The sequence below is a fragment of the Palaemon carinicauda genome, chromosome 3 (assembly GCF_036898095.1).
Source record: "Palaemon carinicauda isolate YSFRI2023 chromosome 3, ASM3689809v2, whole genome shotgun sequence".
In the NCBI taxonomy this organism is placed as follows: domain Eukaryota; kingdom Metazoa; phylum Arthropoda; class Malacostraca; order Decapoda; family Palaemonidae; genus Palaemon; species Palaemon carinicauda.
This window is the reverse complement of record NC_090727.1, coordinates 172,582,386-172,595,524: the sequence shown is the minus strand read 5'-3', so window position 1 is coordinate 172,595,524 and position 13,139 is coordinate 172,582,386. Positions and strand designations below refer to the sequence as shown.

General features: G+C 34.9%; 2 protein-coding genes across 2 annotated transcripts; both read left to right on the top strand.

Moving 5' to 3' along the window:
* The first annotated feature begins 1,316 nt into the window (after nucleotides 1-1,316).
* On the top strand, nucleotides 1,317-3,306 carry LOC137638780 (cuticle protein AM1199-like). The gene is made up of 3 exons (XM_068371147.1): nucleotides 1,317-1,397; nucleotides 2,245-2,441; nucleotides 2,741-3,306. Exons 1-3 carry the CDS (start codon nucleotides 1,389-1,391, stop codon nucleotides 2,910-2,912), a joined length of 378 nt encoding a protein of 125 aa, XP_068227248.1. The 5' UTR covers nucleotides 1,317-1,388; the 3' UTR covers nucleotides 2,913-3,306.
* Nucleotides 3,307-7,720: 4,414 nt separating this feature from the next.
* Nucleotides 7,721-9,952, top strand: LOC137638061 (cuticle protein AM1159-like). The gene is made up of 3 exons (XM_068370157.1): nucleotides 7,721-7,806; nucleotides 8,549-8,745; nucleotides 8,929-9,952. The coding sequence occupies exons 1-3, from the start codon at nucleotides 7,798-7,800 to the stop codon at nucleotides 9,089-9,091; spliced, it is 369 nt and encodes a 122-aa protein (XP_068226258.1). The 5' UTR covers nucleotides 7,721-7,797; the 3' UTR covers nucleotides 9,092-9,952.
* Nucleotides 9,953-13,139: the final 3,187 nt, after the last annotated feature.

The following is a 13,139-nucleotide window of genomic DNA, read 5'->3' as shown; positions in this document are numbered from 1 at the left end:
CATAGAACAGTTGGGGATGGCAGAAAAGGATTGGGCTGGATTGGTAACAGGAAATTATCAAATCTAGAGTTTGCTGATGACGCTGTCCTTATTAGCCAAACGCCAGAGGACTTGCAAAGCTTGCTTACCAGAGTACATGAAATATCACATGAGGTTAGGCTCAAGATAAATAGAAGAAAGACAGAGATGATAAGAACAGAATATGCAATGGAAGATGAAATATCATTTGAAGGAGAAAGTATTAATGAGGTGAAATCATTTAAGTACTTAGGAACTATGATCGCTAGTACAGTGTCTTTAGAATTGGACTTTAGTGAAATATTATAAAAAGGCAAATCAGACAATGGCTAGTTAAAGTAAAATTTGGAAATAAAATCGCCTGAAATTACATATAAAAATCAGGCTATATATCAGTTTAGTGAGATTGGTGTTACTGTATGGACAAGAGTCGTGGTATAACAATGAAACAATATCCAACAGATTTTATATATTTGAGAAAAACCCTCCGAAGAGTATTGGGAGTTAAATGGCAGGACAGGATCAGAAATGAAACTATAAGAGAGATTACTCAAGTGCCATATGTGGATGAGATCAAGGTGAGGGGTATATGGAGATGGTTTGGGCATGCTCTTCACACTCCCAAGAGAGATTAGTTCATCAGGCTTTCAACGGAGCTCCACAAGGCACTGGGAGAGTAGGGAATACCCAGGCCCACATAGCTGAGAACTATGAAGCGTGAAGTAGATAATGGTGAATGGAGAAGTATTGATCTAAAAGCTAAAGATAGAGACGACTGGCGAAATGTAACCGAGGCCCTTTGCGCCAAAAAGAGTAGGAAATGAGATGAGATTATTATCATTATCAACAAAGCTACAACTCTAGTTGGAACAGCAGGATGCATAAGCCCAAGGCCTCCAACAGAGAAAAATAGCCCAATGAGGAAAGGCAGTTAATGAATAAATAAATTACAAGAGGAATATTGAATAATTAATAAAAAGAATAATTTAAGAACATTGACAATATTAAAATAGTTACTGTGATTACTATTCTTGTTAGTTTTTAAACTAAAGTATATGTTAATGCACCCATGCCATTCAACCTTATCAAAGATACCTACTATTTTATGGAAAGTCTAGATTCAATCAGACCACTCTCATGTAACCAAATGTGTGGTCAGTGGGTGTCCGGTTTTCGAAGGCCTTTGTAAAAGACCATTTTAAAATTCATAGCCAAGACCACAAAGGAAAAGTAGTAATGACCTGGTTATCCTTCCCTGTTATGAGAAGAAAGATGTGAGAGGCGAAGAGGTGAATCTGTTGGGTATAAATACTGGAATCGTGGCCATTCACCATCAGTGGATCCTGACACCTCCTACGAAACACATCAACATGAAGCTCGTGAGTTTCTTTTGGGTAATTTTTTATCTTAGTTTTTAGTAAGTATGGAGTGTAATTCTGAAAAAGGATTTGTTATTTTTCTTTTGCAGTTATCCTTTAAATAGTTTTTACTATATCGAAGTAACTTATATTTTTTCAAAGTCGTTCTTTGAATAGAATATTTTTCATACTTTTACTTTGAGATTTCAATACTTTTCTTCCTTACTAAAAGTAGTTTTGTCACATTTTAGAGGCATTGTTCGTTTACCCTTTTTTTTCATAATTATATTTTTTACCACACCCAATATCAATTTCGGATCTACTAAATACACTTTTGACCTCAAAAAAAAAAAGTTTTCTTAATGAAGTTTCTATTAATTTTTCTCTGTGATATTTTTCACAATTTCAATAAACACTTAATGACTATAGAATTACAATCCTGAATTACTGAAAATAACATTTAGAAGAAATTTTATTTAGATTATATGATTCTAATGCATTAATTTATCAGTTATATAACGTGTCGAGAGGGTTACTCTCCATCAATAATTACTAAAAATTAAATAATATAACTAAATCATAAGAACATTTACAATTATCGTTTGAATTCATGATCAAGCACAAAAAAAGAATGATAGTTAATAAACCTTTCAGTAACCCAAAAGATTTTATAACTTACTGTATTACCTCAAATAAACTATCAAAATTATTCGTACATATACAAGGAGTCGATGACCATATAATTTGCGATATCTAACAGCAGACCAAACCAACTAATTATATAATCTCTCTCTCTCTCTCTCTCTCTCTCTCTCTCTCTCTCTCTCTCTCTCTCTCTCTCTCTCTCTCTCTCATTTGCCTTCGTCAGATCATCCTCGCCTGCCTCGCCTGCGTGTCCCTGGCCGCCCCTCAGTTCCCGAATCCGATCGCAATCACGCGAGACGACAGAATCGACAACGGCGACGGGTCCTTCAGCTACGCCTTCGAGGCCGAGAATGGCATCGCCGCTCAAGCCACAGGAGTTCGCGGATTCCAGGGACAGTCCAACATCGAAGGATCTTACAGGTGAATAATGCACCTTTAGCTTCAAGTCTCGCTTTGACTATTGGCTTTTTTTTCTCATAATTCCTAATCAGCGTCAATGACCTTAGATATCAGGATGCCAGATAACTCATAATGTATCAAATCAATCAATCAATCATAATTCCTAAGACAATATGCAAGTTTCATAAATTGTAACGGGATTGTGAAATTGGATTTTTTTTATTTCTGACGTTAAATATGATATTCATTAAATCAATCAGTTAATGTCTATCTAAAATATGCATGAATATATTAAAATTCATTACCACTCTTGGTTGCAGGTTCCCACTGAATGATGGCAGCGGCTTCGTGGAGGTGAGGTACGTGGCTGACGAAAATGGCTTCCGTGCCGAGTCTCCCTTCCTGCCCACCCCCCACCCAACCCCCGCCCACGTCATTGAACTCCTCAGGATTGCAGAGGAACAGAGAGCTGCAGGAATCACCTTCGAGTAACGATTAAAACTCTTAACACTAATATAACTTTGTGACTCATTTTATACTACAAACATACTAGGGTATAGTAATGATCGAATCTGAAATCATGTTGTTGAGGTAACGTAAAATTGACTAGACATATTTATTCTATACATAAATGTTCCTTAGTGAAAATACTGATTTGTAATAACTGATATAGGAAACGTCTTTTTTTTTTGGTTATTGTTTTTTATTTGTTATATATCAAGACTGAAGAATCACCTCTTGTTATTCATATTATGTTTTTCAAAATTCCAGTCTTGCATAGTTCTAAGTGTGATGTTAAGTTTTTTTATCTAGCTTTTTTATACAAGAATAGAAATATACCTTGATATTCATGATGCTGAAAATAATAAAATCAGTTTTCAAATTATTAACGTGTCTTTAATTAGTATGTATACCTTTATGAGTATTCAAAGTTAGCAGACAATTATTATTACTTGCTAAGCTACAACGCTAGTTGGAAAAGCAGGATGTTATAAGCCCAAGGGCTCCAACAGGGAAAATAGCTCAATGAGGAGAGAAAATAAGGAATTATACTACAAAAGAAGTTCAAGAACAATAGCAAAATTGAAATAGATCTTCCACATATAAACTTGAAAAAAATTAAATTAATGACATGATTTGAAAAAGGAAATTTATCACATATCCCGGTCTTAGATAGAAAATGAAAGTAATAGTCAGAATGTATTTGTCTTAAATTAATTGAATTAGGAAAGTCACTCTCAATTTGAACCTAGTAAAGGTAAGATAGAGTTCAGCCATTTATGAATGTTATCAATGCACGTAAACTGAAATATGTAACGCATTATACAATCCTACTTAATGTTACATAGAATAAATATAAAACAAGCTTTTATCAAAAGGGTCAAACTGCGTGTGCGCTACAAAATGAATCATATGAAATATAAGTCAATAACTTCTTTCTAGCAGGGAAAAAAGAAAGTACACTCTGCGTTGTGGGAACATAAACCCATACATACGTCCATACTAACATCCCTCAGTAGATTACCTGGACTATACGACCTTATCGCAGAAACTTCATAATTCGAGGTCACATTCTGAGAAAAGTATTTAGAAGTGCAATCCCTACCTAACAATAATCCTCATTGTTTATTTTTCATACATGTCAACACCAAGTATATAAAATCTGTAAAGGATCTCTAGGAAATCCTTAAACCTTCCTTAGGATTCTTATGCATGGAAAACATAATAATCTTGTGTCTTTCCGTATATTTATTGTGACAACATTTTGAGTAGATTATGTCATAATAAAAACACAAAAAAAAAAAAAAAAAAATCCATGAAGTCCGTTCATGACAATGATGTCAGTGGAGGGGTTTCCATCTTACTAGATCCCGCTGCACAACAGGGTCGGCCGGTCGAAAACACTTTCTCCATCTATTTATATTCCTTGTATCTTCTTCCCCCAGCTCCAATCTTCTCATATCCCTCCTCACTAGATCCTTCAAACAAGTTATTATATACGTTTGCTGAATCCATATTAAACTAAATTGAAACTGCAGTATTTTAGAAATGATCAAAGGATATTTTGGTATCCGGAAGATAGCATTTAATAATTTGTGCATGACTTTTGTATGGAAAGGTATAAAAGTAAATGCAACAATTAAACCAGACTCCTTAACGCTTTATTTCGTTAACGCAATTCAAACACACACACACACACACAAAAATGCGTTTGGCGAAGCCAGTTATTAACGCGTGCAATTCCTTAAGAACAGTTCTGCACAAATCAAAGTTATATTATCAGAGTTATCAGAGATATCGAACAGATTATAGATATCAGCGCCTAAGAGAAGCCTTCATCTTCCTTCCGAAGGACGGTTGCAGCTCAACTTCCAGAGACATGTGTCCTCCTCTATCCAAAGCTAAACTTTATTAATCTAACCTTGAGGATATCAATAAACTTAAGGCCAAAATACTTGTAAGGATATTGAAAGGTTTAAAGGCCACTCATGAATGGCAGTGGCAAGGGACAGTGACATTGTCCTATCGAGCAGGACTATGCCTTAGAGACTGACCATATACAGTATACATATGATCAGCGCTGAAGCCCTTTCTCCACCCAAGCTAAGGCCAAAAAGAGAAAGGCAATGGCTGCTGATGAATCAGAAGATAGACCTATAGGCTCCCCGAGCCGCCCATCCTTAGCTCACAAGGAGGGTGAGGTTGCAGTGACCTAAGAAACTAACGAGTTTGAGCGGGACTCGAAACCCAGTCTGGTGTTCACCAGTCAGGGACGTTGCCACATCGGCCACCACAACCCCTAATTAAAACATCTTCACACTTACTAAATTGTCTAGAATATTACTGAAATTAGTCTTATTCATTTAATAAAAATACTTTCATAAAGAAACTCATTATTACCTGGATATAAAATTTTTTCAATCTGCATGCTTTTTAGATGTCACTTGACTGCCTTCCGCTTAAAGATTGTAAATGTGGATTTCATAATAAGAAAAAAAAAGGAGGGGAGGGTACTTCCTCTTATTAGCACGCGTGTTAGAATCTACGCCTTCTGGACTCTTCAAGATTTCCTACAGCAATAGATTTTTCAGCATCGTAACAAAAATACGTCATTATTATATCTTTATACATTGTAGTAAATTAATTATAATCACTTTTTATTTAAGTTATTGATATTATACTAAATATACTGTATGTACTGTATATACTAGTGTACACGAGCCGTCAGAATGATGTCTAAATATTTAGATAGATATGCACACACATACGCACACGTACACGCACACACACCGTTTTAACCCTTCCCACCACCTCCTCCTTTCCCAACTACAACCCGCTGGTTCGGTAACTTGTGGGAGTGTGGTTTCCGAGTGCACCTCTCGGCGTACCTCTCTCACCAGGGTATGACTACTCCCTCTCCTCCTGAGCAGGACAGGATATATATATATATATATATATATATATATATATATATATATATATATATATATATATATAATCAGAGAATTATACTTTATTATATAGGGAAGATGACCCAGGGCAATTACATAACAAATAATAATAATAATAATAATAATAATAATAATAATAATAATAATAATAATAGCTGATACTAGTATGACTAATGATAATGCATCCGTCATTATGTTAGCTCTTAAAACATATACTTCATTATCCTCATTCCGAGAGATTATTTCTAACAATTCGTACCAACATTTGTTGGGGTCAAGAAAAAGAGCTTCTGGCTACAAAACATAAACCTAATGACGTTGACTGGAAGAGGTGTAGAATGAAAATATTATCAATTACACTTACTTTGTATGTGCATCTTCTGGTTTTATTTCAATGTACAGTCGGAAACATGAATTCCTGGTGCACCCCCCCCATGTGAGTAACCAAACAGATAGTGTTGGAGGAGATGCCAGAGGTAGTTAGTGGAGCTACGCACAGGAACTCGCCGTGCAGTAAAAGTGTGGCTGGGTGTACTTCTGTGGGCAGTGTGCAAGGAATTCATGTGTTCAAGTGTGCATCGTATCTATAAAGGCAAGGTAATTGTGATTGGCAAAGTATTGTAGACTTGCCTGTTGTTGAAAGGCATTCCCTAACCACAGAAATTGAATGTTGGAACAGATGAGGGAGAGAAACTTTAAATCTTTGAAGATTGTCCTTAAACACTTTTCCTGTAAAACCAATTCGGTCTTGTGAGCCTGATGTCATATCATAATTTGGTTTACGAACTATAATCCGTGATGTATTGTAAAAGTACCAATAAAAAGGTAAAGAGCTAACTATTTTTTTTTATTAATCATTGAGTTCATAGACTTTCTATGAAAGTATACGTATAGTTTATTAATAAGTAAAGTTGTTCTTTAGTGGAGTTATTTTTAGAATTTGCTGTTATTTACTGGGGATGTTTCCACATTTTTGTTATCAACTGGACAAATATTGTATTTTTAGTCAACGATAAGCTTGCCTTTCTATCTATGAATAAGAATTCTAGAGGGATATAAAAACATGCTAGTACTGCATAACATTATCTTGTCTATTTAACAAAAGTGGAAAAATCTTAATTTCATGAATTTTACTTTCTTATTTCCATTTAAGATTAGATCGTTTATTTTTATGTTAATTAGAATTATATTTTGTTTCTGAATTATATTGGAAAAAGTAAACTAATATTAGATATGGATATTTTATATAAGGTTTTGAAATAACTGGTAGCCTACCAAGGTTAATAAACCTTTCGATAATATTTTGTAAAATTTATCAATGTGAAGGTTCTTAGAAAATTTATTCCTTTAATTGCAATATTCTACAATTCTAAATATCATGTACACCTAGCAGTACAAAAACACACATCCAACATCCATCTGAGAAAGTAAAAGAAATATCATATTAATCCGAAAGTGAAAATCAGTTTAATAAGACTCGTTATTAATTCTACAATTACTGATTATTAGGATATAATTTTTCACAGAAACTTCCGTTCAAAATAAAGGTAATAAAATCTCATACACTTATTGAGAGCTTCACATCTAATCATGAAATTATTGAAATAGAACAAGGAAAGTTGCACTCTCGTTGACGTCCTGTAGCATGAAAACTTACATAAAATACCGAAAGAGTAGGATAAATAATTAATTCCCTAGGATACCCCAAAGCCCCACATTCAACCGTGAGATGAGCAAAGTAGCAAAGAGTGAAAGTAACAACCTTGGAGCAGTCCCATAGCCTGAGAACTTTCTGGAAAGGGCGGGACCAGTAATCTTATTCGACTGGAAAAGGTGAAAGACCGAAAACCTGGATTGGTATAAATATCAGACTTCGGACCTTTCGACGTCAGTTATATTCCTCTGCTCCTACGAGAAAAGCCAACATGAAGTTCGTGAGTATTTGGGCTATTTGATTTTACTGGAAGATTTTCATTGTTTTCGAAGGATTAGTCTGTTGATGATAAGTTATGCATATTTTCTGTATACACACTAAAACATAAATATACACACACATATTCATATATAAATATAGGTGTGTGTGTGTCTTATGTATATATATATATATATATATATATATATATATATATATATGTATATATATATATATATATATATATATATATATATATATATATGTATATTCAAATAAGCCATATATTTTGATACCTTAATGTCTGGATTCTCTTACCAACCTCAGTATCAGAGTCCCAAGGGGAAACCACTCAAAGACAATAGGCTTGGGACTCTGATACTGAGGTCGGTAAGAGAATCCAGACATTAAGGTATTGAAATATATGGCTTATTTAAAAATGAAAAGCACGTCTAAAAGTGCAAAATTGTATATATGTATATATATATATATATATATATATATATATATATATATATAATATATATATATATATATATATATATATATATATATATATATATATATATGTGTATAATGTGTGTGTGTGTATACACTCTTACGCTCCTATTTCTTGCTGCACTTCTAAATTTAGTTCATATATCAAATAACCACAAGGATATTAATCTTCTCCAGAAAATCCAAAATCGCAAAATCTGTATATCGAAATACATCAGATCTGGCATCAATCGTTCGGTAATCATTCTTTTCCCCATTACCTGCAGATTCTCCTCACCTGCGTCTTCTGCGTGGCCCTGGCCGCCCCACAGATCCAGAACCCGATTTTAATCACGAGGGACGATCGAGTTGACAACGGAGATGGCACCTTCAATTACGCTTTCGAGACCGAAAACGGCATCGCCGTTCAGGCCGCTGGAGTTCGAGGCGCTCTGGGACAGGCCAACATCCAAGGGGTTTACAGGTAGGCATTCGAAAGACTTTTATGAGTAATGTTTATCTAAATCATAGTCCACTTTCATTCAGCCTGAAGATGAGAGGAGACACACGGCCCCCTCTCGTAACGCGTACTAAACTTGATTATCATATTTTCATCATATTCTATATAAACTAACTCAACAACTCAAGATATATTGTTTGGTTTCAGCTACCCACTTCCCGATGGCAGCGGCGTCATCGAAGTGAGATACGTGGCTGATGAGAATGGCTACAGGGCCGAGTCTCCCTTCCTGCCACCAACACCTGCCCATGTCCCAGAACTCCTGAGGATTGCTGCTGAACAGAGAGCTGCTGGAATCACTTTCGAATAGTTACTACAACGTCAGTCATAACTGGCTTTTCGAAATCAATTTTTTTTTTCTTTTTTGTGTTGCTGATAGAAATAAGATTATCTGAATATCTTTCTTCATGTAGATGTAATGTGACAACTTGACTGTCGAATCTTACCAAACTGGCAGAACTCCATAGGAATACTGAGTAAAAAGACATTGCAAAGTGATCGCGATATCATTCATAATTTACTTTGGTTAGTAATTACGTTTATTGTTTTCTGGAAAGAAGAGTTTGTTGTCATAACAATAAAATAGGATTCGAATCTCTCTCCGAAGTTGATCGTCTTTTTTGTAGAAGATTTTCGAGTGCCATTTCCCGATGTAAGAATCTAAAATATCCTAGTTCCAACTTCAAATCTAAAATTCCTAGTTTAAATTTTTGGATCCAAAATTCCTAGTTCAAATTTCCGAATCTAAATATCCTGGTTCAAATTTTCGAATCCAATATTCTAGTACAAATTTTCGAATCCAATATTCTAGTACAAATTTTCGAATCCAAAATCCCTAGTTCAAATTTTCGAATCTAAAATTCCTAATTCAAATCCTCGAGTCCAAAATTCCTAGTTAAAATTTTCGAATACAAAAATCTTAGTAAAATATTTTTTATCTTGAATCAATCGTGCATATATTCTGATGCCAATAATTCCATTTAAATCCCCCACATATATTTTTGGTATCATTTATAAAACTTCACTGAAGATGGCGATATCATTCAATAGTCATGACCAATCCTTTACCATGAATGTATTGTTAATATAAATCCATTATGAGTACATAAATATGTTATGTCTAGGAGATGGTATATATAAGACTGTGAATAATAAAGTTTCATAACATTTATACTTTATTTTACTCTTACATTTTTTAGTTTAAGTAACATTGGCATTGAACGTCTCTTTTCAAAAGTTATTCATTTCTAAAAACGATGGAAAATAGCTTAATCGTTGAAAGAGATCAAGAAGATGCCAATTCTGTGTGGAAAGATATCCAAAAATAACACATTTACTCCTTACAACAGTATATTCTACCTCTTAAAAAGTGTTGATTATAAATGGTTTATAAAATCAATTGAAAAATCAAATCCAAACCTGAAAATATCTAGTACTTTTTCGATAAAATTCTATTCTTTTGCTTCTTTTTAATAGTTTTACGCTCTACAGACTTTATTGATTATAATATTTCAATGACAAAATATGAATGAAAGTATTTTTTCTGGCACACCACGAATCTAATTCAGTAAAAGTTTTGTCCCCTCTCTCTCTCTCTCTCTCTCTCTCTCTCTCTCTCTCTCTCTCTCTCTCTCTCTCTCTCTCTCTCTCTCTCTCTCTCTCAATAAGAATGAATTTTATCAATACACTATACTATCAAAATGCTGGAATAGGTTTAGGGAAGTTCCTCATACTTCTAGTTTTAGTTGAGTTATCAAAAGCTCCCAATGGTTGCTTAGACCTTTGACAATAATTATGGCTGTAACTATTCTTTACCATACAGCAATTAAACCATAACTTAGAATATTGACTAGTAAAGAGGACTTTCTATTCATGTTTTTTTTTTTTTTTTTGGGGGGGGGGGGGGGGCATTTTTGTGGATAAATTATTAAAAATTCCAATTCATTCTCACTGCCCTAAATTCGTCATTAGAATCCCTCCTTAGAAGACTGTGCCTTATAAAGGCGTTGTTTCGCTGCTTGATTGGCAAGTCTCTTGGAGTCCCGGTCCTAATCTGCGTTCATACACGCATGCAGCCATTCGGCAGCTGCGGCTGTAGATGAAATCAAGATGAGAATTGAATTCATAGCGCACTAATTCTCAGCGAGATCGTTCGGGATTGATCTCATTGGAACTACAGAATTACAACATAAATTTAAGCCTCAGCCCAGTCCCCACTGTACCACACGAATCGCGTCCTGTGTGGATACAGCTTTAGTTTGCAAGGAAAATAAGACTTAGTTACTGCCACCCTCTAGAAAATATATCAGCCCCTCACAGCTATGGCTATGCTTGAAGGTTACTGTGGCCTATTTGAAACGTCCCTGCCTGGCGATTACCGGACCGGTGTTCGAGTTCCGTTCAATCTTGATTGTTTCTTGTAGTGCTTGCAGTCTCACCATCCTTGTGAGCTAGGGATGGGGGCTTTAGGACAACCTATAGGTGTACCTATTGAGTCATCAGCAGCTATACCTGGTTCTCCCTAGTCCTAGTTTAGGCGAAGAGGGAGTTTTGGGGCCTGATGAAATTATTATTATTATTATTCTTATTATTATTATTATTATTATTATTATTATTATTATTATTATTATTTAAGCTATAACCCTGGTTGAAAAATCAGAATGCTATAAGCCCAAGGGCTCCACCAGGGAAAATAGCTTAGTGAGGAAAGGAAATCAGGAACCAGAATGGTGTACCTCAATGCACCCTCAAACAAGAGAACTCTAACCCAAGACATTGGAAGACCATGGTACACAGGCTCTGACACTACCCAAGACTAGAGAACAAATGTTGAATTTTGGAGTGTCCTTATCCAGAAGAGCTGCTTACCATAGCTAAAGAGTTCCTTTTACCCTTACCAAGGGGAAAGGAGCCACTTACCAATTACAGCACAGCAATTAACCCCCTGAGCGAAAAGGAATTTTTTGGTAATCTTAGTGTTGTCAGGCGTATGAGGAAACAGGAGAATGTGTAAAGAATAGGCCAGACCATACGGTGTTTAAGTAGGCAAAGGAAAAATGAGCTACAATCAGAGAGGGATCCAATGTAGCGCTATCTGACTAGTCAAAGGGCCCAATAACTCTCTTGCTGTAGTATATATGGTCAGTCTCTAGTCCAGGGCATTCTCCTGCTAGCTAGGGAGGGAATTGTCCTGCTCGCTAAGGCCTTGTCCTGCTAACTAGGACATTGTCCTGCTAGCTAGGGCATTGCCACTGTTTCTTACTTCTACCATCCAAGAGCGGTCTTTAAACCTTAAACCTTTAACGAAAATTGCTTTACTGACACGCAGGTACTTGGTGTGCCTCTTCTTTTTTTAATTAAGACAGTGTAAACGAATTATGGGAAGCAGACTGTCAAAATTTGATGGGGTTGTAGCCGGATGCATTATGCGATCAAAACATTTTCAAGAGAACTAATACCAGTGGCAAAATAAATCTGCCGACATATACTCTTCTAGGACATTTTGATGTCATTTTGACTTAGTCTTATTGAAATTAGTGAATTCCAATTTTGCCTAAAATAAATCGTTCCCATATACCTAGAAAGGCTGGGGGTAGGCTGTTAAAAGTTCCACTAGAACGTACTCGTCCGTTAAAACAAAAGGATTTTTGTAGATGTTTATTAAGACAGTAGACTACGTGTCAATAGAAAAAACAAGGATATCAAATGTTTTCTTTTATAAGCTAGATAACTCCCTTGCATATGAATACTAGCTATAGTTTACGTTGTTCAGTTTACATTTCAAAGACTAACTTTGCCAATGCTTTTAGTATTGGTCTAAAATAGATACGTTGAGTTTTCTTATTATAACTTATTTTATGATAAAAAAAAATTAGTTCAAGTAGCAAAAATCCCGCAAATAAACTATTTTGTTTAAGAGTTTGGGTATGATGATTCATTCCTGAGATTCGATGTCAGAGTAAGGATAAAATTTTTATAGTTTTATAAAATAACATGAAAATTTTGAGTTGTTCAGTTGTGATTCTTTCATTGCAAAAAGAATATAGGCAAAAAAACTATTGAATTTAATGTCTTAGTTGGTTATCATGCCTAGTTTTTGTATGATTTATACGCGTATAAATTAAGCTCACGTTTTTATATTGCACTTTCACTATCATATATTTCAGAATTCAGAGTAATGTGATTAGAAAAAGAATAATTCACACATGTGGCAATTATAATAATTCATAAACCGATATCCCAATAGCTAGAGAGACAGTACACCGTTTAAGAAGTAAGTATGGTGTCTTTGAAAGATAGAGTTACGATTTTTCAAAAAAAAAAAAAAAAAAAAAAATGTCTACAGGATGCATGACCAG

Excerpts from the sequence above, each read along its gene's own strand:
- LOC137638780 (XM_068371147.1), top strand. Across the intron at positions 2,442-2,740 it reads AACATCGAAGGATCTTACAG|GTTCCCACTGAATGATGGCA; the intron begins GTGAATAATGCA and ends TCTTGGTTGCAG.
- LOC137638061 (XM_068370157.1), top strand. Across the intron at positions 8,746-8,928 it reads AACATCCAAGGGGTTTACAG|CTACCCACTTCCCGATGGCA; the intron begins GTAGGCATTCGA and ends GTTTGGTTTCAG.